Source organism: Ambystoma mexicanum, chromosome 8 (assembly GCF_040938575.1).
Source record: "Ambystoma mexicanum isolate Mex_15411 chromosome 8, UKY_AmexF1_1, whole genome shotgun sequence".
Taxonomy (NCBI): Eukaryota; Metazoa; Chordata; class Amphibia; order Caudata; family Ambystomatidae; genus Ambystoma; species Ambystoma mexicanum.
Window position 1 is genome coordinate 176,145,489 of NC_090929.1, and position 24,590 is coordinate 176,170,078.

At 44.1% G+C, this 24,590-nt stretch overlaps 1 protein-coding gene and 1 long non-coding RNA gene across 4 annotated transcripts in view; one reads left to right on the plus strand and one right to left on the minus strand.

Annotated features, from left to right (window-relative positions):
• INPP5E (inositol polyphosphate-5-phosphatase E) overlaps nucleotides 1-9,267 on the minus strand; it is a 542,414-nt gene extending 533,147 nt beyond the window's left edge. The window contains exon 1 of one of the 2 annotated variants that reach the window (XM_069609582.1): nucleotides 9,051-9,267. Coding sequence is in view for 1 of the 2 variants with exons in the window: in XM_069609583.1 (XP_069465684.1) it covers nucleotides 9,051-9,058 (8 nt within the window). In the remaining variant the exon portion in view is untranslated. The remainder of the gene's footprint in view (nucleotides 1-9,050) is intronic. The other variant, XM_069609583.1, reaches the window with a different exon arrangement.
• Nucleotides 9,268-9,290: 23 nt separating this feature from the next.
• Nucleotides 9,291-22,114, plus strand: LOC138471766 (uncharacterized). 2 transcript variants are annotated; one of them, XR_011268502.1, is made up of 4 exons: nucleotides 9,291-9,368; nucleotides 11,461-11,589; nucleotides 18,121-18,221; nucleotides 18,899-22,114. It is a non-coding gene; the product is annotated as an uncharacterized lncRNA (long non-coding RNA). The 2 variants fall into 2 exon arrangements; XR_011268501.1 differs by lacking the exon at nucleotides 18,121-18,221.
• Nucleotides 22,115-24,590: the final 2,476 nt, after the last annotated feature.

A 24,590-nucleotide genomic window follows, 5' to 3' on the forward strand; every position in this document is an offset into this window, starting at 1 on the left:
TCAGCCGTGATCAATTGATCTATAAAATTCCGTCCTCTTTTGTATGCAATGATAGGCGGCTTCGGAATTAATGTATGCAGTTCTGGGTCTAATTCAATAAGTCACCAGTTCTTCTTTACGAGTCTCGTTATGTGGTGACTTTGACCAGAGTACCGAAGGGCATAAAGGAACAGAACCACTTTCTGCTTTATTTTTGGGACTAGAAGATCCCTCCTATCTAAGGTCTGGGTTTTAACCCTTGCTTTATCAATGTCGTCTTTAGGGTATCCGCTCTTCCTGTATTTTTCAGACATTTTAAAGTTTTCTTCTCTTAGTGTATCCTCCAATGATATAATCCTTCTGAGGCGTAGAAACTGACTGTATGGTAAATTATTCTTCAATGTGTTGTGGGTGATGACTTAGGTGACATCTGTTGTCTTATGGAAAATGTTGGTTGTTATTCCATCTTCTTTGATCTCCAACTCTACGTCTAAAAAATGCAATTTCAGTGATCCCATTTCCATAGTGAATTTGAAACGTTTGTGAATGGATTTTAAGAATTCCCAAAAATTATCCAGGTTTGATCGTTCTCCTCTCCAGATGACGAACAAGTCATCTCTAAACCTTTTCCAGGTAATGATGTTCGTTTGCCATCTGTCTTCTGAAAGTACAAAAGTTGTTTCCAAATGGAACATGAATAAGTTTGCATAAGCAGAGGCCATGGACGACCCCATCGATGTTCCTGCGGCTTATAGATAGAACTGTGTTTTGTGTCGGAAATAATTGTTGACTAATATAATTTTACTCAGTTCCAGTATGAATATCTTATTGGCTTCACAGTTGTTGTCCCTCAGTAATGCCCATTCTAATGCTTCTAATCCATCTTGATGTGGAACTGAGGTGTACAAACTTTCTACATCGAACAATACTAATAGGTCGTTCTCCTGTATATCTGTTAATTCCAGCACAGAGTTCAAGAAATCTGTGGTGTCCTTAAGGTACGTGGAGGTTATTTGTACTAGCAGTTCTAATGCTATATCTACATAAATGGCCAGAGGGTTGAACGTTACTGTCTGTTCCGGCCACTATGGGATTTAAGGGTAGATTATTGAGATTTGTATGAATTTTCGGTAATCCATAAAATACTGGCGCTATTGGATGGTCATTCGTCAAGTACCTTTGTGTTTTATCTGATATCCAATCTTGGTCCCGTGACTTCACCGATGTTTCTTTTATAATCTGGGCAATTTGAGTAGTAGGATCTTGGTCAATCTTAATGTAGTTGTTTTCGTCCTCTAGTAAATCCTTAATTTGATTGTCATAATATAAAGTGTTCATGATGAAAATTGCTCCTCCCTTGTCTGCTGGCTTTAAGGTAATGGTATGATCATCTGCTAAATCTCTAATTATTTGACTTTGGTGTCTCCTAATATTGTAACCTTTTGTTTTTGTAAAGTTCACTGTTTTTAGATCTTTAAGCATTTGTCCTTCAAACATTTTGATAACTACATTGTTTGTCTGTGGCTCAAACTGACTTTTTGGTTTTATTTCAAGATATTCATGTCTTGTTACTTGTGTCTCTGATATTGGTTGTGTATCGAAAAAAACCTTAAGTCTCATTTTACGTGTGAGCCTGTTTCTGCTTCATTTAGAATGAGTGGTTCTTGGCTTCCTGTAAGAGAAGATTGACTGACCTCAGGAGTGTCTATCTAGTTGAGCTTCATGGCCATCAGCTGTGCTTACATAATTTCAAACACTAAAGGACCCCTAGCCACGGCCTTCGGCCACCGCCAGTGGCCGTGGCTTTCGCCCATGCCCACTGTATATTTTACAACACTAACTGGGCAGTAGCCATGGCCTTTACCCATAGTCAGTGGTCATGGCCTTCGCCCGTGCGCAGTGTATATTATACAACACTAACTACTCACTAGCCATAGCTAAGGCAAAGGCCACAGCTAAGGCCACAACCTAAATTGTTATTCAGTTAAAGCTTTTATTAGCCAAGTCATAAATGATACTATGTCTGATGCCATCACAGATGTCACCAGTGATGTCATAGACGATGTAATTAATAATGTCATCATTGTTGTCAAAGCCTGTGCAACAGGAGGCGCAAAGGTAATTAATTTTGGGGTTTTTCAATCAAAGACTGATTTGGACTCGTTTTGACAGTTTTATTGTATTGGATAAAAGATGGCAGGCTTTGAGAACTCCAAGGATCACACACTTTGGTTAAGCATCGTGCTACAAGCCCCTAGTTTTATGGCTCGTCTCTTGGTGACTTTTGAGATGCAACGCACAACCCCAACTAACCACGTTTAAGTAGCATGTAAACGGGAAAAAAAAAAGGACTGCCTGCAAGGAATAATATATGCCCAGGTACTTTTGCCCCCATAGCGAAATTCAAAAGCTGGCACCTATGAATGTACACACAGTAAGTGAACATATATATTAAAGTGAAATATACAAATGTAGTTCAATTGACCTTCCATTTAGAAGGAAGAAAATAGCATTGTACTTTAAAAAAAAAGTAATGAACACCAGAAAATAACCTGAGAGAGGCAATGTTCCAATACATATGCCGGCAAAGTATAAAAGGTGCTCAACTTTTAAACCCAACAATCTGTGGTGAAATATTCCCTGGAAAACAAAATCAGAATACGAAACAAGTGCTTACGGTCTTGTGGGCAAGCATCGGCACCGTGAACATGAGAACCTGAGTAAAATCCTGGTAGTCAAATGCTTGAGCTTACCAACCTAAAAAACACCAAGGGGTTGCGTCTGCCCACATGTGTCCTTCTGCACTGCAAAGCAGCCACAGCCAGGGGCAAATAACTGCACCAGTGTCCAGGTTTGGAAACTCTCTTGCCACATCCTGGGCAAATATTCGATCACTTACTTGCCGTCTCATCATTTCCCCAACTCAGCCCCATGTCTGGCTTTCAACAATGCTCTGCTTTATAAAGATAACTTGAAAAGTACACATACCATAGTGTAATTCAAATATATAAATCCTTAAACTATGTTAGGCAAAAAGTGTACAATTGTGGCATTATTCCCCCATCTTGACTGGGAGACTACAAATACCAGAATGCAATTCAGCAAAAGAAAATTCACTCAGAGAACACTGGTAAACATATTATATATAACAGGTTATTCTAAAACTAAAAAGAACACACAGACTGTCTCCCAGCCGTGCAGTCACCGGGACAGACCCTGTGGTGGAAGCGGGACACTTTCCATACACTATGACTTTGTATACATATACCGGCAGGAAATACCATGGCCTGTGTCAGCCGTATAGTAATCGCGGTATGCATGAGCCAAAGTACTGCCTTAAAATACCAAATGCAGATGTAAACTCAACCCCATTTAAAGTGCTTGGTGCAATACCAAATGGCAAATCGCAAAGGATAGTTACCATGATGCCACAGCCTATGTCAGCTGTGTAGTGATCACGGTATGCGTGAGCCAAAGTACAGCAATAAAGTGCCAAATGCTGCTGTAAACTCAACACACATGTAAAGTGCATGGTTGTGATGGTTGAGCTAAAACATGGCGCTGGTGCGCAGTGCATTCTGGGAGCACTCAGAGCCATAATGGATATTTATCCATGCCTCAGTGGAAAGCTACACTTGCTTTGCGAAACATGTTTTCAACGTTATTCGCTGATGGGCTTGGAATGCAGGCCTTCCCAGCCAAGGAGACAGCGCTGGGAAAGCTAAGATCCGCAGGTGCCGGCTGGTACCTGATAGCGAAGTTTGTTTTGGTTTGCTATGCCTGCGCCAAGGTTTTGAGAGGAGTTATGGAATTGTTTTCCGGGGCGTTTAGGAGAGAGAAGCGCTTTGCTCCTTGAGGTTAGTGTCGGTTGACCCAGCTGGCAACCAACGGTCACCCATCAATGCGCAAGCGCATTGCCAGAAGGTTCGAGAAGTTGCCACCCCTTGTTGAGGAGGGCATATATGCGGAAACCCTCAACGGTCAGACGGGATAAGCACAAAGACCTCAGTCGGAGGGGGGGCGCTTCGGTCCGACACTCCTGTGGGCTGTTGTGCTCTCGGCCTGGCTGTTATCGGGGTCTTTCAGCCGCTTCTGGCGAGATGAGGTTTCATTAAGTTACGCTCACGGTGATGTATTCTTTCTTTGACTTCTTTATGTTTTCTGTGATCTATGTCCATGTTAGTTTTATGAGTTATTTCTATGTACCTGTAAGCTTTGAATAAATAGCCGTAAAGAGCTGATTATCTTCTAAAGTGTGCGTGGCTGTGAATTATTGTGTCTGTTTGTGGGTTGAAGTATTTGCTCTATAATTGCATTGGCGATTTATGGTAGTTCTGTGCACTTTTCAGAGGAGAGCAATACAATGGTGCATAGTGCAATGCAAAAATAGGAAATCGCAAAGGATAATGGCAGGATATATAGTGCAACTACAGATTTGAAATGCATAGTAAGGTACATGATGAAAATTGCATTAAAAATTACATAATACAATGTATTCAGAGAGTTCGAGGGAGCAGATAAAACGAGCATAGTGCATATTGAAAATGGGCACCTCAATACAATGCATAATGCTTAGCACAATGGAAAAATTCCAAAGCACATATGCCATATTGCCTAATGCAAAATGCAATAATAAAGTGCATATTGCAATTCGCACAGAATCAAAATTCAATGAAGAAACTCCATGAGTAAAAACTTGAATTATCAGAATTCCTTGATCAGAAACATGATATGTCAGGACTCAGGAACGCATAAAACAGAATGTCCTATTCATGCCCATACCACATTTCCCATGATTATACCAGATGACCAGAATAATATTAGGCCAATAGACTACACAGACATATAAATGTAAAATCCAATACATATCACATGGATGATTGTATCAAGACCCACCAGAACCAAGGAAAAGGAAAAAGAAAAAAGGCAAGAAGAGAAAGAAAAGGGGAAACAAAACAACACCAACAATTATAAAAAGCTAATCATTCCGATAACCATTAATTCACAGCATCATTGCAAGTATAATTAGCAATAGACAATTAGCAAGAACTGATAAAAAACTAAAAACCAATATCCTGCAAAAGAGCCCCACCAACGGCCTTTGATTGGCTACAGAAAATGTGGCGATTTGAGTCACTTGAGTGGATGACATACACGTCAGAAGCTTTCCAGAAGGACTGGGGTCAAATCCTGGTCTACTTACAAAGCGACTATATGCTGCAATGGTGCCCGCACAACATTAGAATACTGGACATCTTGTAAGAATTTTCCACAGCCCGGACAAAAAAAATGAACAACAGCACCGGAGGAGGGAGGGAATGGGGAGTTCGGGTGGAAGTTATGAAACAGTTTATTTGTGACATTGTAAAACCAATAAAACATGTTTAAAAAAAAAAGAAAATCTTCATAAAATCCAACCAATCCACCACACTGCCCTTCCTTAAGATGAATAAGTCATCAATGTATTGATACCAACAGGACACCTTGTTGGTATAAAACCTGTTGTCAGAGCTACACACAAAATTGTGTTCCCACCACCCCATAATCAGGTTGGCATATGAAGGGGCAAAAACATCTTCCATCGCAGTCCCCGTGACTTGGTGGTAGTAGGAATAATTGAAAAGAAAGTCATTGTGGCTAAGTCAAAACTCCATCATTTCAATAATCATCTCCGAGAGACAGAGATAATTTAAGGACCTTGCATCGGGAAATGATTTACATGCTGCTAGTCCAATACAATGGTCGATAGAAGTGTATAATTATACAACATCAAGGGTAGCTAGCAGCATGTCATCTTCCCAAGGGAAACCATTGATACGAGATAAAAAATCCTTAGCATCTCGTATGAAAGAAGGCAATGTTGAGACCAGTGGGTTCAAGGTTTCGTCAATAAAACCGGCTATATTTTCCAATAAAGACCCAGATAACGTTACAAATCGGTCTCCCAGGTGGGCTATGGAGAGACTTATGTATCTTAGAGAGGAAGTAAATAGTTTGAATGACAGGAGCAGAGGGTAGCAAGAAATAAGCTATATCTGGATCCAAAATACCAAGATCCGAACATTTGGATAGGAGGATGGAAAGATCACTGATGATTAAAGGAAAAGGGTTACAATCCATTTTCTTATAACAGCTCTGATCTCGAAGTAAAAGGATTCTGTCTCTCATGGCATTCTGGATGTTACAGCACCAAGCTTCGTCTTTGTCTATTGTATCAGAGGGTGTGGTGGGTGTTTCCAGCTCCCTGGGGATTTTAAATAGCTCTTTGGTGTTATAGGAGGCTTGCTGGATTCTCGAATTGTAGACTAGGGCTTTAGCCGCTATGATTGCTCGTTTGTATGCAGATGGATCGCTGGACCCTGCCCTTTAGGAACCACCCCAAGAAAATGAGGTATAGTCATACATACCCATCCAAAGTGAGAAAATATACCCAGAGCTCCCAATGATGGCTGTGTACATTAGACCATGAAAGGTGGATGTCCTACAAACAGGGCAGCTAGAGAGAGAAGGGCCAATTGTATGTCCTTATGTATGCAGTGACAGCCTGGCACCATGTTGTGGTAAATGCAGATGTGAATATGTCTTTGACTCAGGGGCAGTCAGGCTTTTAAGCCCTCCAGAACGGCCAGGAGGTCATTGTGATCCTGTGTGTGTTGAAACCATGCATAAGAGGAGAGCACACACTCTTCTAAGTGCACCCTAGGCCCTGAATGGTCAAGTTTAATAAACAGGAAAGTCGAGAGGTACTTTTAAATGATGGTGAATTTTGAGCTACGGCTGCTCTAGGCGCAAAGCCCAGTGTTAGGTGCTGTGAGAGTTCTTAAGGGCACTTCAACGTGGATGGCCATAGTTGTGTGGGAGGCAGGGTTTCTCTTAAGCTGAGGCTGGGCTCTTCTGAGTGTTAATATGCATAATTCAGCCGTGTATACCCATTATCAACCTGGGCTGCAGTTACCTTGCCCTGTTAAAAGGGGGCAGCATGGAGCTCTTATGTCCAGTAGGGGTTCAGGGTCTCTTACCATATTACGATTGCAGGGTGCTATGGCCCCTTTCCACAGCAGGGTCACTCTTGTGCATTATTTATTTGGGTGTTTTGTTGAGTGCTACCTTCCACCCTATAGATCCTTCAAAGTGCTTGAATTTTGACATTAATGTGAAATGACATAACGAAACCGGACAGAATACAACATGACATAACACAACCTAACCAGCTAGTAAAACAAAACCAGCACCCTGTCACAAGGATTTAAATGAAGGGGTCAATACGCAAATAAAAAACAACACGAAAAATGAGGGAGAATAAAAAAAAAATTAAAAACATAAGGGTGGATCAGGATTAGGTTTTCGAGCGTGTATGTGCAGTTTGTGGGTGTATGCATGTGGAGTGCCTGGCTGTACTTATCCTGTGAATGCATATGTAGTTTGTGGGTGCATGTGCATGTATCAATTACCGTTACCCACTCTAAGGACACTCACTTTATTGAGGTCAGAAGGATGAAGGGCTTTGTCAGCTAAAGCCAAGTGGAACCCACAGGTGCGACTAATTTTAACTGAAATGCTACAGAATTTTTTTGTGGCCACTTAATAGGCATGTAGCTTGGCAATGTTGTCAATAAGAAGTCTAGAGCAATCAACTCCAGCGCACTCATCAACAGAGGGAAGGCAGACTGAAGCAACCGAATGAGGATGTGTGACTGAATTTGACCCAAGTGTGCTGGGCTTTTAGAGGCAGCATTCAACCTTGAAATCTCCCATGTCTGCGACTTACTCAGCAAGTCTGGTATGGTTTAGGCTGACTGTCATCAAATCTCCCAATTTGCTATGCCACTCCTCGTCTGGCAAAACATTGATATTTGGACCCTTTTGGGCAAACCCAGGCTGAGAGGAACAAGGGAGGCATCACTGGGAGTCTCAGAGTTTATGTCCCCTTCTTGCACCCCCATCTCCTTGCAATGAGTATTTCTAGGCCAATAGTTTTGACTTAAAGGGGGTGCTGGAGTTCCACCTAATTGTCAAAACTAAAAAGTATGGGGTGGTATTTTTTGCATACGGTGCAATGCATTTAATATAAATTCGATATTATTGAGTTACATATTAAGGCAAACTTTATTTCTCTCACAATATTATGACATAGAATCCTTTATCCCCATCCACCCCAGTCCCTAACGGTAGTAACTAGGACCCCTACGGTTCCTTCCATTTCACTGCTGTTAGCCTCCATGACCAGGAAGAATCTCTGCCAGCCAGTAATAGAGTGGTGGCATCGGGGGAGGAACGACCTCACCAAGTTAGCAGCAAATAGCTGGGATCCTATGCACTATCTGCGCAATGGGTCAGTGCATTCTATTGTGGTCTGGAAAATGGTCTTCTACCCAATGGATGAATTGCTTTCAACCACATTTTAATTATATGACTTGTTGAAGGCCCTCTAAAGCCAAACAAAGCGCAGTGGCTTCGTTGTCTCTGTGTAACTTATTTGGCGTACCTGCTATTGCTGAGTGTGTAATGTAATAAGATTCAATGTCAGAGATCAGAGCATGAGGGCAAGGTACATTAGGCTGTCCCCTTGGCCCAAGTTACCACCCTTTAGCATCATCATAAACCATTCCGTGAGGTTAGTCATATTCTGCCTCCAGCGCCCATGTACCTAATGACCCATCGACTTCCATCCCATGATCTCCGACTCTCCTGCCAAACTCCTTTCAATTGCCACCGGTGCCTATATCATCCGACCCGCAGTCTCGCCTCTGGCCTGCGATCTCCTTTCCTGTTGCACGCCTCTGCAACCCCTTAACCTTTCACGAGCACCTCAGCACGTTACCAGCTTGTGGGCATTGGACTACATGCGTCCAGCGGAACGAACGAGGGAGATTCTACAGGTTAAATACAAACATCAACTGACACTAATAGATGCCGCTCCTGGGATACCTTAAAAAAAACTGGATCTCCTAAAAGACCATCAATTACTATCCAAATATAATTTCCAATAACTTTCCGATTTCTATAGCCCTCTCTCCCCCCGTTTGTCTATTTGGACACCTTTTCTTGACAGCCTCTCCTCAACCACTTACCTTGTCATGACGCCCCACCACCCACACACTGGTCGACCTTCCACATTTAGGCAACCCGTCCGGTTTCCACCCAGTCGCTGCTCAGTGATTTCTTCTCCCTGAGATGGCTCCTCAAGGGCCGGAGCCGGCAATTTCCATCTAACCCACCACTGTAGTGTCTAGTTCCCATGCGAGAGACGGACCATAGCAACGCCCCGCCCACTCGCCCTCACGTGACTTTGCCACGGTCAGACGTGCCTGGAAAGTCACGAGGCTCGTCACGTTGGCACTTCACTCGTCACCGTGGCACAAGCGGGATAGCTTTATGGAAGCGAGCTGGTGAGCAAGGGCGTTCCTCCCTTACGAAGCGAATTCGGTTTGCAGAAAGTCCTAAAGCTGTCGCATAGTGATCGGTATTTTAGTGGAGAGGGGCAGTAAGGCCTGGGAGGGGGAGTATTTTGGTGTATTTTGGGGCATTTGTTCTTTTTGTTATGTGCATCCATTCACCGGGGCATATTCAGTGTATACCAGTTAACAGTAAGGCGGATAGTTATTTATTTATTTTCTCCTGGAGGGTGGCGATTGGAGCATTAATCCTGTGCAGAGGGACACGTTTGGGCAGTGGAGCAAGGTGGACTGGTTGTGCTCCAGTATAAAGAAGCAGTTTGTGTGCACGTGCTGTATTTGCCCCATTGTAATGTGTAGCAGACTGGGGTATTATTTTTTTTGTTGCAGCCACACATTTAGGTATGTGTGCTGTGCAAAGAGTTGGGCAAGTGTGGGATTTGTTGTCTTGCACAGTTAGGTGTATTTGACCTGGGGGGCCAGGTGTACTTTACACAGGTACAGAGTAGGGTATTTCCATGATGCAGGGAGTGGGATTAGATTTCCCTGCCCTGAGGGGTATTTGGAGATCTGTACTGTGCAGCAGAAGGGTGGGATGTTCTTTGTCCTGTAGAGGGGGACATGTTTCTGCATAGATGTGTTCTGTTCCTGTGCAGAATGGTGGATTTGCCCCCCTGACTGGCAGGAGGGGGTGGCGTGGGAAGGGGGTGGATTTCTTATAGTTTTGTAGAGAGAGGTGAATTGGGGTAAACCATGTTACATTTTGGGTTTTGGATTTGTGTAGAACAGTCTCTGCGGTACCAGGAACAAGTTGACATGTGACAGTGTAGCTTCTGTATGGGGATTTGAAATTAGGATTGTATTAGCAGGGGTTAAAAACAACTCCTGGTTATGCAGCATTAACCAGTGACCAGGATCTCTACCATTCAAATCTAACTTCTACATAAAATGCAAACTTATTATTTTGTCCATTATTTATGACTCCTTATTGCTTTAAATGATGTGTAGGTGGGTCCTAATGTTTATTTATAAAAGGTTCCAAATACACATGTTTATGAAGTGTCATTTTGCGTTAGGGAGCCGTTACATGTTCACATTCACGCAGGCAGCTCCCTGCCGGCACATTTTCTTAATTTGCACAGCAGGGGAAAGGTGGTCGTCTTGTGTGTACACCACCTTTTGCCCTACACTTTTACACTTCGCTGTGCAAAGTGAATAAATGCTGGGCAGCTTTACTTTTAGTTGCATGCATATCTGACAGGGATTCATTGTATTTATACCCACTGCCTGCCATGCAAGCATGACGGGCAGCATGTACAACAGATCCCCATTTTGTCTGCCTGCTTTATGCTGATGCATAAAGCTGGCGGACCCCATAGGGATCTCCAGCATGACAATATATGCTGGTGCAAATGTTGGATCATGTGTATGATGGAGAGGAAGGGGGGTGGCTGTAAACTGCAAGTCTCTCTGTGCCCTTCCTTGCTGCCATACAAATGATTGATGGTTTTGTCCTGGCTCGGCTTAGTTTGTTAGGCGCGTAGGTGTTGGATAACTACTTTCAGGTTTGGCGAAAGGGACAAATTCTTCTCCAAGGAAGGGAATTTTGAGAAACTTTCTTCCACGGTGTGTACCAGGAAGGTTTTGAATGTTCCTTTTGCAAGCATATGGCTTTTATCCTGGCCCATGTGGGCTGCTATGTGAATTGGGGACAAGGGGATGACCGCATGTTCTGACCAGTCCAGGGTAATGGGGTCAGCACAGTTTAGGATGGAGGTGGAGAAGAGGGTTAGGTGTAGTGTATTCCCGTAAACTTAAGAGGAGGAGAGCACATGTTGATCTAGGCCTACCAGTTCAGCTATGGATAAGAGAGCTTCTCTTGGTTGGGTGGGTCCCAGGGAGATTTGAGCATCTGTAAAAGTTATTTTCTTGCAAGATTGAGGCTGTCAAGAGTAGGTCTGTGATGCAGAAAAGGTGGAAGGTGGCTGAGTCCTTTTTAAAAGATGGGGAATTTGTACGTAATGGTTTCCATTGTGTTAAGGGGTGGTCAACTTTGAACCAATCATGGCCAATTACTTTTGTATAGGACTGCCAGCCTTCCTGTTTCCCTGGCGGGACTGCGTGTTGAATGCTATAACCAGGTGCTATAAGGACATTGAAGGCATGGGAGGAGGCTGGAATCAACAAGTTTTGGTGATGAAGATTGTGGCGACTGGTAGGTCATGAAGTTTTCAGTCTACAGGCGCGTGTGCTGCGGCTCATTTGGTGTTTATCAGTATGACGACATGAGCGTTTGTGGGCTTTGGTGTAACGAGGTATCTTTGAGTCATGTTTGCCAACAGTTATTATTAAAATAAGTACTATACAAACAAAACACAAATAAAATGTCTGTGCTTTCATATAAATATAGTCAATCACACTTTCCTCTGACCGATGTACAAACTAGGCTGTTTTAACTATTTGCTGATATCGCCGGTTTGGCTGTCTTCAATCTTCTTCGGCCCTTCCCTCCGATGTCCGGAAAAAGTCAGGTTAGGTCAGTCGAGCAAAAGCAAAACGTCTGGGGGGGAGGGGGTCCATAATATGGAGGGAAAATTGCACTTAGGAAATATTTCCTAACAACTAGCTAGAGTGCTTGCTGATGGTGTCTGAGCAAGCGCTACAAATTGTGCTATTGTAGTAAAGGAATCCACGAAAGTTAGAATGGTTGTCTGTCCTTGTACAAGAGGAAAGTCAGGGATGAAGTCCATAGAACAATGGTTGTCTGTCCTTGTACAAAAGGAAGATTAAGTGAAGTCAATAGAACAATGTGTCTACAGGCCTTCCGCTATAGGAAGCAGCTGTAACAGGCCCATGGTCTTTTAACGGCCTGTTTAGCCCTTGAGCAGACACCACATCCCTGAATGTAATCGCAGGCGTCTTTAGCCCATCCCATCCCCACCATGCATATCTCTCTAGCTTCTTTTGGGTTTTCAACACACCGAAATGTCCAGACCCAATATCATTATGACACCATTTCAGAATACATGATTGGATCGTCTTGGTAGGTGGCCTTAATCGATTGCCTTGAATCAGAAGCCCTTGTCGCTCATGATTGAGAGTGTCTTTATCTTACCAAAATACCTTCAACTATCCCTCTGTAAATACCTCCCCTCTCAAGCCCTTCGCAACTCTACTAACTCCCTCAGGGTCAGTCGTTTTTCAAAGAAATGTGCTGGGGGTAGATCTGTCTTCGGCTGGGGCCTCCCTTTGGGACAGCCTCCCTGCCACCTTGAAACTTAATGAGAACCATCTCTGGTTCCAGAAGCACCTCAAGACCTTCCTCTTCGCTTCTGCCTTTGCCCCTCCTCTCTCCTGCTGACCTGCTTTACTCTCGGCATCATGCACCTGGCCCCCTCTGTCCTTCGGGCCCAGGTACCTGCTCACCCTGCCACCTTCCTGCACTGCCTCTGGGACACCCCTTGCAATGGGGTCTGTATCTGTACCCATACAGTCCCCAACCCACTTTTCTTCTGCACTTATCAGATACACCCTATCTGACTAACCTAGCACTTTGCCACTTGCTGGCTGCACTTCCACTGTTTATCGCCTCTATTCTGTCAAATCATCTGTTCCGCACTTTCCACTTCTACCCCCTTCCATGCACTTGCCTCTTTTTCCCTTTCCCATGCACTTGTGTGTTCTCAATGTCACTGGGCCTAGTAAGAGCATTGTTTTTTATCTCCCTTGCCTGGTTGCGCTCCGAAAGACTTGTGTACGAGCGCAATATAAATACAATATTTCATTTATCTCTAGGAAGCATTGTTGATTAGGCCCTGAATAGGTAAGATGCAATTTCTCTTCATACTCTTCCAATTCTGATTGCAGGGTGGACAGTATTTGAGAGGGAGCTACGAACGGGAGTCCTGCAATGGGGTCTGGGGGGTATCGGAGCCCTGTAGAATAAAGTATCGGCTTTTGTGTTTTGATCTCTTGGAGTGTAAGTCACTTTGAAGTTGAAACAAGAGTAAAAAAATTAATCCATCTGTTCTGTCTCTGATTTATGGAGCAGGTAGTACGTAGGAATTCCAGGTTCTTATGATCTGTTATGACGAGAATGGGATTATTAGCCCCTTCCAAGTGATGTCTCCACGCGATGAACGCTTCTTTAACGGCTAAAAACTCCTTGACAAAATTGCTATAGTTCAGTTCAGCAGCATTGAGTTAATGGAAATGAAAGGCTATAGGATCTTTAAGCCAGGAGTAAGGGTTGGTTTGGGACAGGATGGCCCCCACAGATTAATCTGACCCATCGGCTCCGACTATGTATGGAAATTGTGGATCTGTGTTCCTTAGGACTGGTGCTGTGGTAAACCTGTTTTAAATAGTCAAAAGCATCCTGGGTCTGTTGATTCCACACACAAGCATGTCCCTTGTGTAACAGGAAGGTCAATGGTACAAGTACCTTTACGTGTTTAAGGATGAACCAACTATGACAGTTTGCAAAACCGAGGAATCTTTGCAGTTCTTAACAGTTGTGGGAACAGGCCAGTCTAGAACAGCGTTGACTTTTCGGGGATCCATTTCAATTTTGCCTGGAGACACTCTTTCTTGATGGAACACGCATGCTTTGGCGTGGATGTGTTTTTTTTTTTTTTCTCAGCCTGGACAGTACTTCGTACATGCAAGACATGCACTTTTTTGGAGGTGGAATAAATCAATATATCATCTAGATATAACATAAACGTCCTAGATGACCCTAAACACTTCTTTTAATTAATTATTGGTAATCTGCAGAGGCATTACACAACCCGAAGGGCATTGTTCGGTATTCATAATGCCCATAACTAGTGCAGAATGCAGTCCTCCATTCGTCCCCTGCAGCTACCTGAACGAGGCTGTATGCCACTTAGTGTAAATGGTAATATGATGGGCTTGGTCTAGCAGGACCTGGATCAGAGGAAACAGATAATGATTTTCGTTTGTTACAGTGATGTTGTCTATTCGATACAAGGCCTAAGCTCAGTTTAATCTTTTTTGGGAATGAAGAAGATGGGAGCACCGACAGGAGAGGTGGAATGACATATTAAATCCTTTGGGAAGATTCTCATCTATGTACTGTTTGAGTAGTAGAAGCTAGGGGTCGTTATGATAGACAGTGCGCTTGCTCTTATTGGCACAGGTTAGTATGGTACAAGATAGATGTTTTGTTGGTGGCATAGGCTGCGTCAGAAACACTACATATGGTACCACCTAGTAGATGCCAAAAAACAGACTGAAAGAAAGGATTGGAGGTAAGTTGAAGGTGCCAATCCCATGCGTTGGACTCTGTGTGGTTTCAAAAAGTCTTTGAGCAAAATAAGTTAATTCCAATTTTTATTCTGATTTGGAATAGTGCACCAGCCGACACGTGTTTCGACCCTCTGGGTCGTTATCAAGGTTGTACATATATAAATAATAATATGAACCAGTATTATAACAAACAATTGCAGTGTATATGGGGTAACAACCAGAATTAGACATGTAACACGAGCGTCAGATTTACACAGTGAGAAAATCACAACATGAATATGTAAACCAAATGGAATAAAATACATTCATCAAACCATTAGTAAAAAATAATAAATTAAAAGGACAAATTGATCATACAAATAAATTGGTAACCATACCATGGTTCAGATGGATGTTGGTTGACATCATGGGAATAGCAGTGACCATGAAAAGAAAACAGCAAATGGCATTGAGCGTGCAAAAAATAAAATTGAATGCATTGAGCAAAGAGTGCTGGGTACCAGTGCCTTTGCAGTAGCATGCTTATGGAAACATCACATGGGCATAGAGCAAATGTGAATAAGTTTAGGTTTAAGACTATGGGCCTCATTACGAGTCCAGCGGTAAAACCGCCTGGTTACCGCCGGACTTGTATTACCATTCCGCCTCTGTGACTCCCGGAAATACCAGGGCATTACGACCCTGGTGTCCTGGGAATCCCGGAGGCGGAATGGTGTAAATCCCCATTCCCATTGAGTCGCATAGGACTCAATGTGGAAGTGGAAACACCGGCACCATCTCGTGATGGTGTTTCCACGTCCGCTTGCAGGAGGGAGGTGTTCAACCCGCCGGGTCAGACCTGGCGGGAAGATCACCTCCCACCTGCAGGACTCGGGATCGGGCGGTCCGGAATTAACAGTGGCGGCGGGTTTACCTCAACTGTTAATTCCGGACCGCCCAACCTGTAATGAGGCCCTATGAGTTTTGAAGCAAATGGGTGTGGGTGGACAAAAGGAAAAGAAAACCAGATATGTAATTGGGTAAATAGGAAAGGAAAACCAGAAATGTAATGGGATAGAGGGTCTGAGTTGCCCTGATGGAAATAAAAAAAAACCCACACCAGGGTGTGTCAGTGCGGCATCCACAAGTCCATAATCACGTTGCAATTGCGTAAATTAGGTAAATAGCAGCTTTGTAACAGCTTGGGCATAAATTGTGGCATCTATATAGGAAAGAAACACATACTGTCAGTCTTAATGTGCGAAAAATGCCCCTGATGGCATGTAGGCAGGGTCAAAGTAGAAATGCTAGCAACCTGTATAGAGACAAACATCAAGTGAGCTCACTATTGGTAGCCCGAAACCCAGGAAGAAGAGTATCAGGAAATTGAAAAGGACTTACCCTGATTGTAATATGTTCAGAATAATATAAACTGTAAATTGCTATCTGGATAAAGAGTTGGTGAATCTGTAGATTGAGAAGTGAAGAAAGATATGAAAAAAGGGGTGTACAGAATACCGTACGGTCATCAGTTGACAGACAAGATATTAGCCGAAATTAGGAAGGTAAATACCTGTCAATTGGCTTAAAGTGCTGTTGAAACAAGTATCGGGGCCAAATCCCCATCCAAAGGTCATATGTGAGGCGCTGTGAGTGAGCGGCAAGCATAAGAAAGCTGCTGCAGGCGCAGCTGTGACGTGAGGCGCTGATAGTGCGTGTAGGAAGGTAAGGTGGTCTTTCAATCTCAGACTTGTATATAGACCTGGCATTTGGAAACCATGGAGTGTAGGGCAAAGAAAGGAAGGAAGCCCTGAATTTTAGAAGTATCGGAACCCCTTCCTCCTCCCCGCCCAGGTATCAGAAAAAATCTTGAGTACAGGAAGATTCAGGTGAGCAGGTCTTCTAAGTTGAAGAGCTCCAGTAAGCGGGGAGAGACAATAAGAAGGTTCAAAGAAATTGGAGGCAGTTCCCCAGCCCCTAAAATCCCATGGATAGAGTAGGGTTACCTGTTGTGAATAGTTAGTCCTCTGTAGATGGGGAAAAATCTGCAATATTGTGAATGGCGCTTTCAGTTAAAAAGGGTGAGGGAAGACGATACGGTGCACTCAAGGTTTAAATGAGTACAAATAATACCCTAACGTTGTTCCACGCCATGAGCATTTGGAAGGAGATGATTCTTTATGCCCTTATACTATAGTTCCATTAACATGGAAGTAAGGATAAAGTAAAGAATCTGATGGGATTCTTCCCAGAAATCTGATCTGGGACCCTCCTCATAATGTGGCCTGGGAAAGGCAGGTGCTTTCTGATCGCGACCCTGGGGGTGGTGTACTGTGGTAGGATCACAGGGGAGCAGCGGCGAATCAGACTAGGAGCAACCACGTTTTAACTCTCCCGTAACCCCTCCCTTTTGATGTCTTATTGCCAAATTAAAGAAGTAGGGAAACCTCTAAGTGAAGTACATGTCATAGAATCCCATAGGGGCTGAGACGAAGAGGAGGGCTGAAGAGGCATTTAGAAGTGGAGGAAAGGCAATCGGGCCCAACAGCCTTTGCCAGGGTCCTGCAATTCACAGTAATGACCTGCACCTGAAATCAATTGCCCCACCTAGCAGCATAAAAGGCTGCAGCAGGAGGGGGAAAGAGGGAAGCAGCTGGCAGGCTGGTCGTAGTAGAAGGAGAAGAACACAAGGCTGGCAGTCCATGAGGAAGTGGGATCACTTATGGGACACCGACACGTGGAGAGAACAGATTTCACCTGCAAGTTCTGAGAGTACTGTGTTCACAAACCCTGCCTTGAGAGACGTTCTGAGATTGAAGGCTTTCTCAGGTGTGCCTAGTGGCTGTAATTGCAGAGCCGTGCTTGTGCTGAAGCCTGAGGCCCTAAGCAAGCCAAGGGGCAGAGTAGTGCAGGCCATAGGAGACACCTGTGCTGCAAAGGGGCGTGGGTCCCAAGTGTGCTTAACGGGAAAGTGTGCTCAAAATGTTTATTGTCCTGATCGTTCGGGCATGTATTTTTAAGCAAACTGTATAATCTTAACATTTTCTCCTATGCATTTTACCTTAGTTTTCCTCACTTTTACACATGCGAGAACAACGGGTTGGGCACGGCCATCTTGTGCGAATCTTATCAGTTGTGACATCTAGTATCCCAACGGTGAGCCCTACCGACTTGCACAAAATGATATTTTAGGGCCTTGTATGTGGCTACATTTCTAATACAAATTTACATTTTCCATTGTACTATTTTCTGACAATTATGCTGAAAAGGAGCAAGAATCTGCATCAATTACTTTTCTGGAGTCAACATCAACCTCACTTGCCTATCAAGTAATTATATTCTACTAGTCCTTTATATGCGCTTGAACTATGTGCATGTGTTATGCTTGGATTCTCAACATGTTGAAAATGACTATGTATAGTATCGGTTGTTTATAAAAAAAAAAATGGCTTGTTATGTTTCGCTCTACCATCATCCGCATCTCATTTTTTTTCAGTTTCATTTAGCTTTTTCATCCGTATTAAAACAAGTACTGTTATAGGTGGATGCTGGAACTTCGGCTATAATCACTTTCTCCTTTAACTGGTCGAGTTTGAGGTATGTGTACTTACAGTTCACTGTTTAGAATGAAAGTAAATCCTTCAAAGGATATACTTTGAGACTCAAATGCATGTAACCTTGTACTCTTTCAAATTTTGTTCTAACGTTACACCCCCTCCCTAATGCAGAACAGATTACAAAGGAAACAGTAGAAAGCTAACTACTTTTGAAGGCAAAATTATAATCACTATGCTTTACAGGGCAATCTCAGATCAAGTCCATGTGTCATCTCGCAAGGTTATCAGGTGAAATCTGAAATGTATATTATGACCAAATCACGTACACTGTGTTCAAGGGGATGTTCATGTGAATGTTATGGTTGTGTTGCAACAAAAAATCTTATATGGTTCACAAACAATGTTGATGTAATTTGTGCAGAAGTGCTCTGTTCGATGAAATATTTTAATTTCAAGTACAATTCACACTAATGATTATTCTATTCAAGGAATGTACTCAAGGTGTGGAATTAGAAGAGCTCACATGGACCAGAGGTGTATATATAACCTAATAAGAAATACAATTGGGCATAGCATTAGGAATACTTTTTTATAATGTTGTAATGTTTTCCAGTCCATCAGGTTGGTTCTGTTTATAGCTATGTGCAAATGTTTGTTTGCATGCCAACGAAAATTTGCTTGATTTCCACCATTTTAAAAACGCTGGTTTTTTTTCAGCTTGATGTTGGGGTCGGCAAAGAGAAGGCCACTGTTACGAAGCCAATTAAGAAAACGAGGGTAAAGAACAAACCGGTTTGTTTTGGACAAGTTTTTAAGCGGATGCTTTAGTCATTATGATTTTTGCGAGAAAATTGTATGTGTGCTATACATTGAGCAAGTTTGTCTTTAGATCTGTTAGAGGGCCAGAAGGAAGAAGAGTATAAACAGCCTCTTCCTCAACCTCCCCGCTTCTACCGTGCGCCCTCTGCAACTGAGCCAGAACGGAACTGCAAGATTTAATCTTGTCCTCCAGCCCGGGGACTGCATCTCTCCGGCACTGAGATCCCTTGACTGGCTCCCCATGGCTGCAAGGATCAAGTTCAAGACCCTCAGTACTGGCTCTCTGCGCTTACCACAGTATCCGATGACTGGGTGCACTTGGGCTTCCCTCTCTCCTAGTGACAGTCTGTACACTTGCATGATCTGAATACACAGCGCCTGCACATCGTCTGTCTGTTCCGCCTTGTCTTCGCCCCAAAAAGCACTTGGGAAAACTGCAGACCTGTCGATTAGGCTGATTTGCTGTGTCTCAAATCGTAATATGTTACTTACTCGGCCTGCACAGACTATTCTCGACTTGAATGTAAAGGGATCTGAGTGACCATTGTTTTCCCCATGTGCCTACCCTCCTTAAGCGATTTGAAACGCTTGCCTGTGTATAGGTGCTTTATAGATAAAACCTTACAAAGGTCCAACACCCTGAGAAAAAATGTTAACCTGAATCAGTTATTGGTTTATCCTGTGCCAAGTATGTGGGTTTCACTAGATCAGAGAAAAAATTTGTCCAGTTCTTTGGAGTATTCATTTCTTGCTGAGCGTCACGCTACAACTGATAGGGTCTACTTCCCTGGTATTACTGAAAGTAATGTCAGTGTGACAATTGGTTTTGACTTCACAAGAAATCCTGTTGGGTGTTCCAAATAAGGTTACATGCTTTGGTCTGTGTACCTTCAAGCATAGTGTTGTGTTTGTATGAAAGTGGTTATATATAATCTGATGGTACTTATTTGCCCCAAGATTTATCTAGGCCGACTTGTATTTCAATACACCATTTATTTTTTCATAACATCATTTTTCAGTGTATCTTTCAAATGTTTGTATTACAATATCTCTTGGACTAATTACACAGCCCCCTCTCCATCCTAAGACAAACATGGCTGCTTTGTCAACCCAACCCTGAACTCAGCTGATACAGCATTCTACTAAGATTGGAGTACTGGACTTAAGTTGAATGCTTTCACTAAGCCCTTATTTGGGCTTTAGAAAAACTGTCCTAAGAGCCTCCCCGTAGCAGGCCCAATAAGTCGTTAAAATAAAGTATATCTTTTATATATGTACGAAGTGGTGGTGCGTCCAGTTGACAATATTCCATAAAGGTATTCGATGTTGGTTGGGTTAGCCTGCGCGCCACATATATTCTCTCCTTTTCAAAACTGATCTTCCTCCAAGGGCACATCCTACTCGAATAGTGGGAACAAATTCTTTATCGCCTCAGGCTCCTTCCTGACTTGGCATAGCCTTCCCAAGAAGAACATCCTTTTGCTTCACTCGTGTGATTGTGCGCTTTCACACACTACTGCAATGTTGAGCACAACTTTACCCACTTTGCATGCCTGTACTCAAAAGTTATGGAACGACTCTGGAAAATTGTCTAATGTGCCTAGCGTGTTAACCAACCCTGCGCTTTACAGGTTGTGGCTGTGTTTTCCTCATTTGTCACATTATGCAACGTATTGTATACATGCAGTATAGTAAGAGTGTTGTAACTATTTTTGCATATCTAAAGTTTACTTGTACCGATTTGTCCTCGCGACAATCTATGTTTAGATATCTTTCATGCACACTTGTTTAAGAGTAATTTGTGGTTCTTTGCTATGTGGGCTTGTTGTAGCATCCCGATCACTATCACCCCTCCTGAGACTTCGTCTTGACCACATGCCAAGCCAGATCGATTGGTCTGGCCTGTCCCGAAGTTCACCTGTTTCACTAAACCGAGGGTTGCCTCCTAAACTTCAGCACATCGGGTAAGAGTTTAGAAATGCATCTTGACACCCTCCTCCAGCACACTACCATAGGCTCCTCCTTCCATCCCCTATGCACTAGCACGGCCGATTGGCACAAGGCCTAGCCGAAGCATGACTGTAATTTATTCAGTATGGGCATTCAATGTCACCTGTATCGCATGAAGGTAGAGAAGGCTTCCTCGGGTGCGCAAGCGAGTATGAACGTTCGTGCATGAGTGATAGTAAGCAAAGTGAAATTGAAGGCTGTCCCCTGTTACCCTCACGCTAGAATGAATACAACCCTCTAGGGAAAGAAGCCAAGAGATAACTTGCAAGGATAACCAGGTTTAATTGGACAGAATACAAAAAATATCAGCAAAGGTCTCTGCTGCTCTAGAACATTCAGACTCAACAGGTGCCTTTTCCGAGGCCTCAGCGGCGATAATGACATCACATATAGGGTCTGAACCCGCACTGTTAATTGGTTAGACAGCAGTGATTGAAGTGGGCCATGGCTAGCCGGGGCCAGGCCCTGACAGTCTCCAGAAAAGGCTGCCGAGCCAGGGGCCCTGCCGGAGTCCACCCCTGATTAAATAGCTGTAGCCATGCTGACACCTGAGGCAGCCAGTGTAGTGGGTGCATGGTTACACGAGCTGCATGCGAGTGTCAGCACTTCGGATTGGAGGAAAAGAAAAGGCATTACAACGTGGAATTGCACCACGTGGCTCCTTGAATGAAAAGGCTGCCTGCTGGGTGTGAACTGGTGCACACCAGCCCCTTCATGTCTTTAAAAGGAGGGGCTGGGCAATTCAAAGGTAATAATGCCAGTGCAACCCAGCTCTGCTTCTTTTATCAGCCCCCACACCTTAGGTCGAACTGAAACAGCCAACATCACTGCTCCCTCCCTTGCTCTTCACCCGCTCCTCCCACTAACCTACCCTCCCCCTTATCTTCAGAAAACCGCTAGAGCACTGAGAAACCACGCAAGTGGCACCTGTGCGCGGTATAAAAACCTTAACATTTGTTTTAATTTACAATTGGCATGGGATGTTGTGGTTCACTCTCCCGCCCAGGGCTTGTGCAGTGTCACGTGTTTGGTTATACGTGGTACACTTGTCATGTTTCCAATAAAGGGGGCGCACAGCTTCCTGTGCGCCAGTTACCAACTGAACCCCAGGGCTTCTGTGTCTTTCGTGCAAGCATGCAGGAGTGGGTCCTGCCTTACCCAGTGCCCCACAAAAGGTGTCTTGAGGGAGGCATGGGGCATCTGGGTGTTGGTTTGAAAGGCTAATAATGGGGCATGTGGTTCAATGGGATGAGTCTGGAGGGAGTGATGGTGCAAGTGGGTGTGGATTTGGAGGGAGGGATGGGGCATATGGAGGGGGTAAAGGGGGCTGCTGGATGTGGGACTGGAAGGAGTGATGGGGCAACAGTGGGTCTGGAAGGAACAATGAGGCCAACTGGGAGTGGGGCTGGAGGGAGCAATGGGGCCAACTGGGTGTGGGGCTGGAGGGAGCAATGGGGCCAACTGGGCGTGGGGCTCGAGGGAGCAATGGGGCCAACTGGGCATGGGGCTGGAGGGAGCAATGGGGCCAACTGGGTGTGGGGTTGGAGGGCGTGATGGGGTGGGCAACTGGGTGTGGAGGTAGCAATGGGGGGGCAAGGGAGGAATTGGTCCGGATCAAGGCGAAGCTGCCCTCTGGCAAACAAGACCGCCGTTCTGTGTAGACACAAGGCCAAAACACACCCCCATTCCCCCAAGTTGAGGGAGTTCTCTGCCGCTAACGGCAGAGAGATTCTGCAACTCTGTGCTCGTTGCATATCGCCGCTCAGCTGCATGCATAGAGACACAGTGCCAGACAGTGTTTCTATGCGTGCAGCTTCGCTGCAATATACAAAGATTTCACAGACTGCATCAAAAGCCCAAGCTCAAACAATGAAACCTTCCAAAGCTGTGTATATATATGTCTGATGCTTGCACACATTTTACTGTCATATTCTGACAGAGCAAATGAACACCATACCAAGTGTGCATTGCCTGCTCAGAAGGAATGAACATTTGAATTACTAGCACAGACATGTTTAATAAATTGGTGGTCTTTCTTATATTCCTAAAATGCACTTTGTTTTAATGCAAAGAAGCCAGCATCCTATATTCAGGGCATGTACATCATTAAAAAACGTAGCTCCACCACCCAGTCCCGGCCACACCACCAGCAATCTGACCTTTTCACTCACCCATTTTGCTATACCTGTTCATTCGAGCAGTCCGCATCTCTCCTTATGTCTTCCAGGCGACATACCCCCACCTCCCCCAATGCAGATTTCAAAGCCATCATGCGTCAGACAGAATCTGCTCTGAAACACCATATCCAGGCACCATCTTACCCTTAAGGGTAAGATGCTGAAGACACTAGCTTGGGCTCCTTAAGGGCGATCAGCAATTGCACCTCCCTGAAGGCTAACCTGCTCTATTGCCACCTCGTGTTCTTTATATCATCTGATGGGCAAAGCTATGGCTGACCAGGCAAAGCAGAATAGGTTACTGTCCTAATACCCACCTGTTCTTCTGCTAATATGGAAAGTGAGACCTTTCTGAAGAATGGCTCTTGCTTTCTACCTCCAGCGCTCTTATATTGGAAACCCTTTTGTGTGATATCACATAGAGAAGCGTGTCTAACTTGGCTGCCAAGGCTTTCCTAGACAGCCCATTGTTCCCTAGCCACCTTAGAAATAGCTGAAGAACCTCATTCATGTCCCATAGATGAGAATACAGGTGCTGGTGGGTGCGAACACTTGACTTCATTGAGAAACCTACACACTAGCTAATACTGGTTAGCGTGTTATCAACAGCTACCAGGAGCTACATTTGGGTCCCCAGGCAAACTGATGCAGAACAAACACACCTATGTGAATTTAAATCTATAAACAAACATTAGGACACATCTGTACGACATTTAAAGCATAAGGGGTCCTAAATAATGTTCAAAAGGATAGGTTTGTATCCTTGTTCCCCAGTGGTAAATCCTGGCCACTGGCTAATGCTGGATACACAGGAGCTGCTTTTAGCTCCTGCTTATCCAATCTTCATTTCGATCCCTGTCATGTACGCTCTCCCCTGAGCAGCCAAGGTTGGGAGAAAATAAACAATGGGTCTCATGTGCTATAACAGTTTGAATGTCCCTCTACACACACCAGCTGCACCACAAGGCCCAAGCTGAGCTGCAAGATTTTGATATTGGGGGCACAGGACTTCTTGATAAAGTAGTTGGCCTCTCCCGAAAAGCCTGGCTTTCACCAGGCACCTCTGAACTCAACCCTTTGCATGTGCGGCAGACCTAGCAGGTCCTTCAGGATCCATACCTCCTTGAGAAGAAATACTGGGACCTCTTCTGACTTCTCCAGCCAGGCTGGTGGAAACAACAGCAAACTTGCTTCTTACTCCTGATATGCCATCTTCTGTATCTATGCAAGAATGGGGGGGAGAGGGGGGTGGGGAGAGCAAACTGTTACTGTCCTTCAGCTCTGCAGAAATGCATCCATCATCCGCACCTGTGCATCCAGTCTCCAGTTCTAGAACCTGTTGATCTGCCTGTTCACTCTTGAGGCAAAGATCTGTTTGACACACACAGCTCATGTCCATGAGC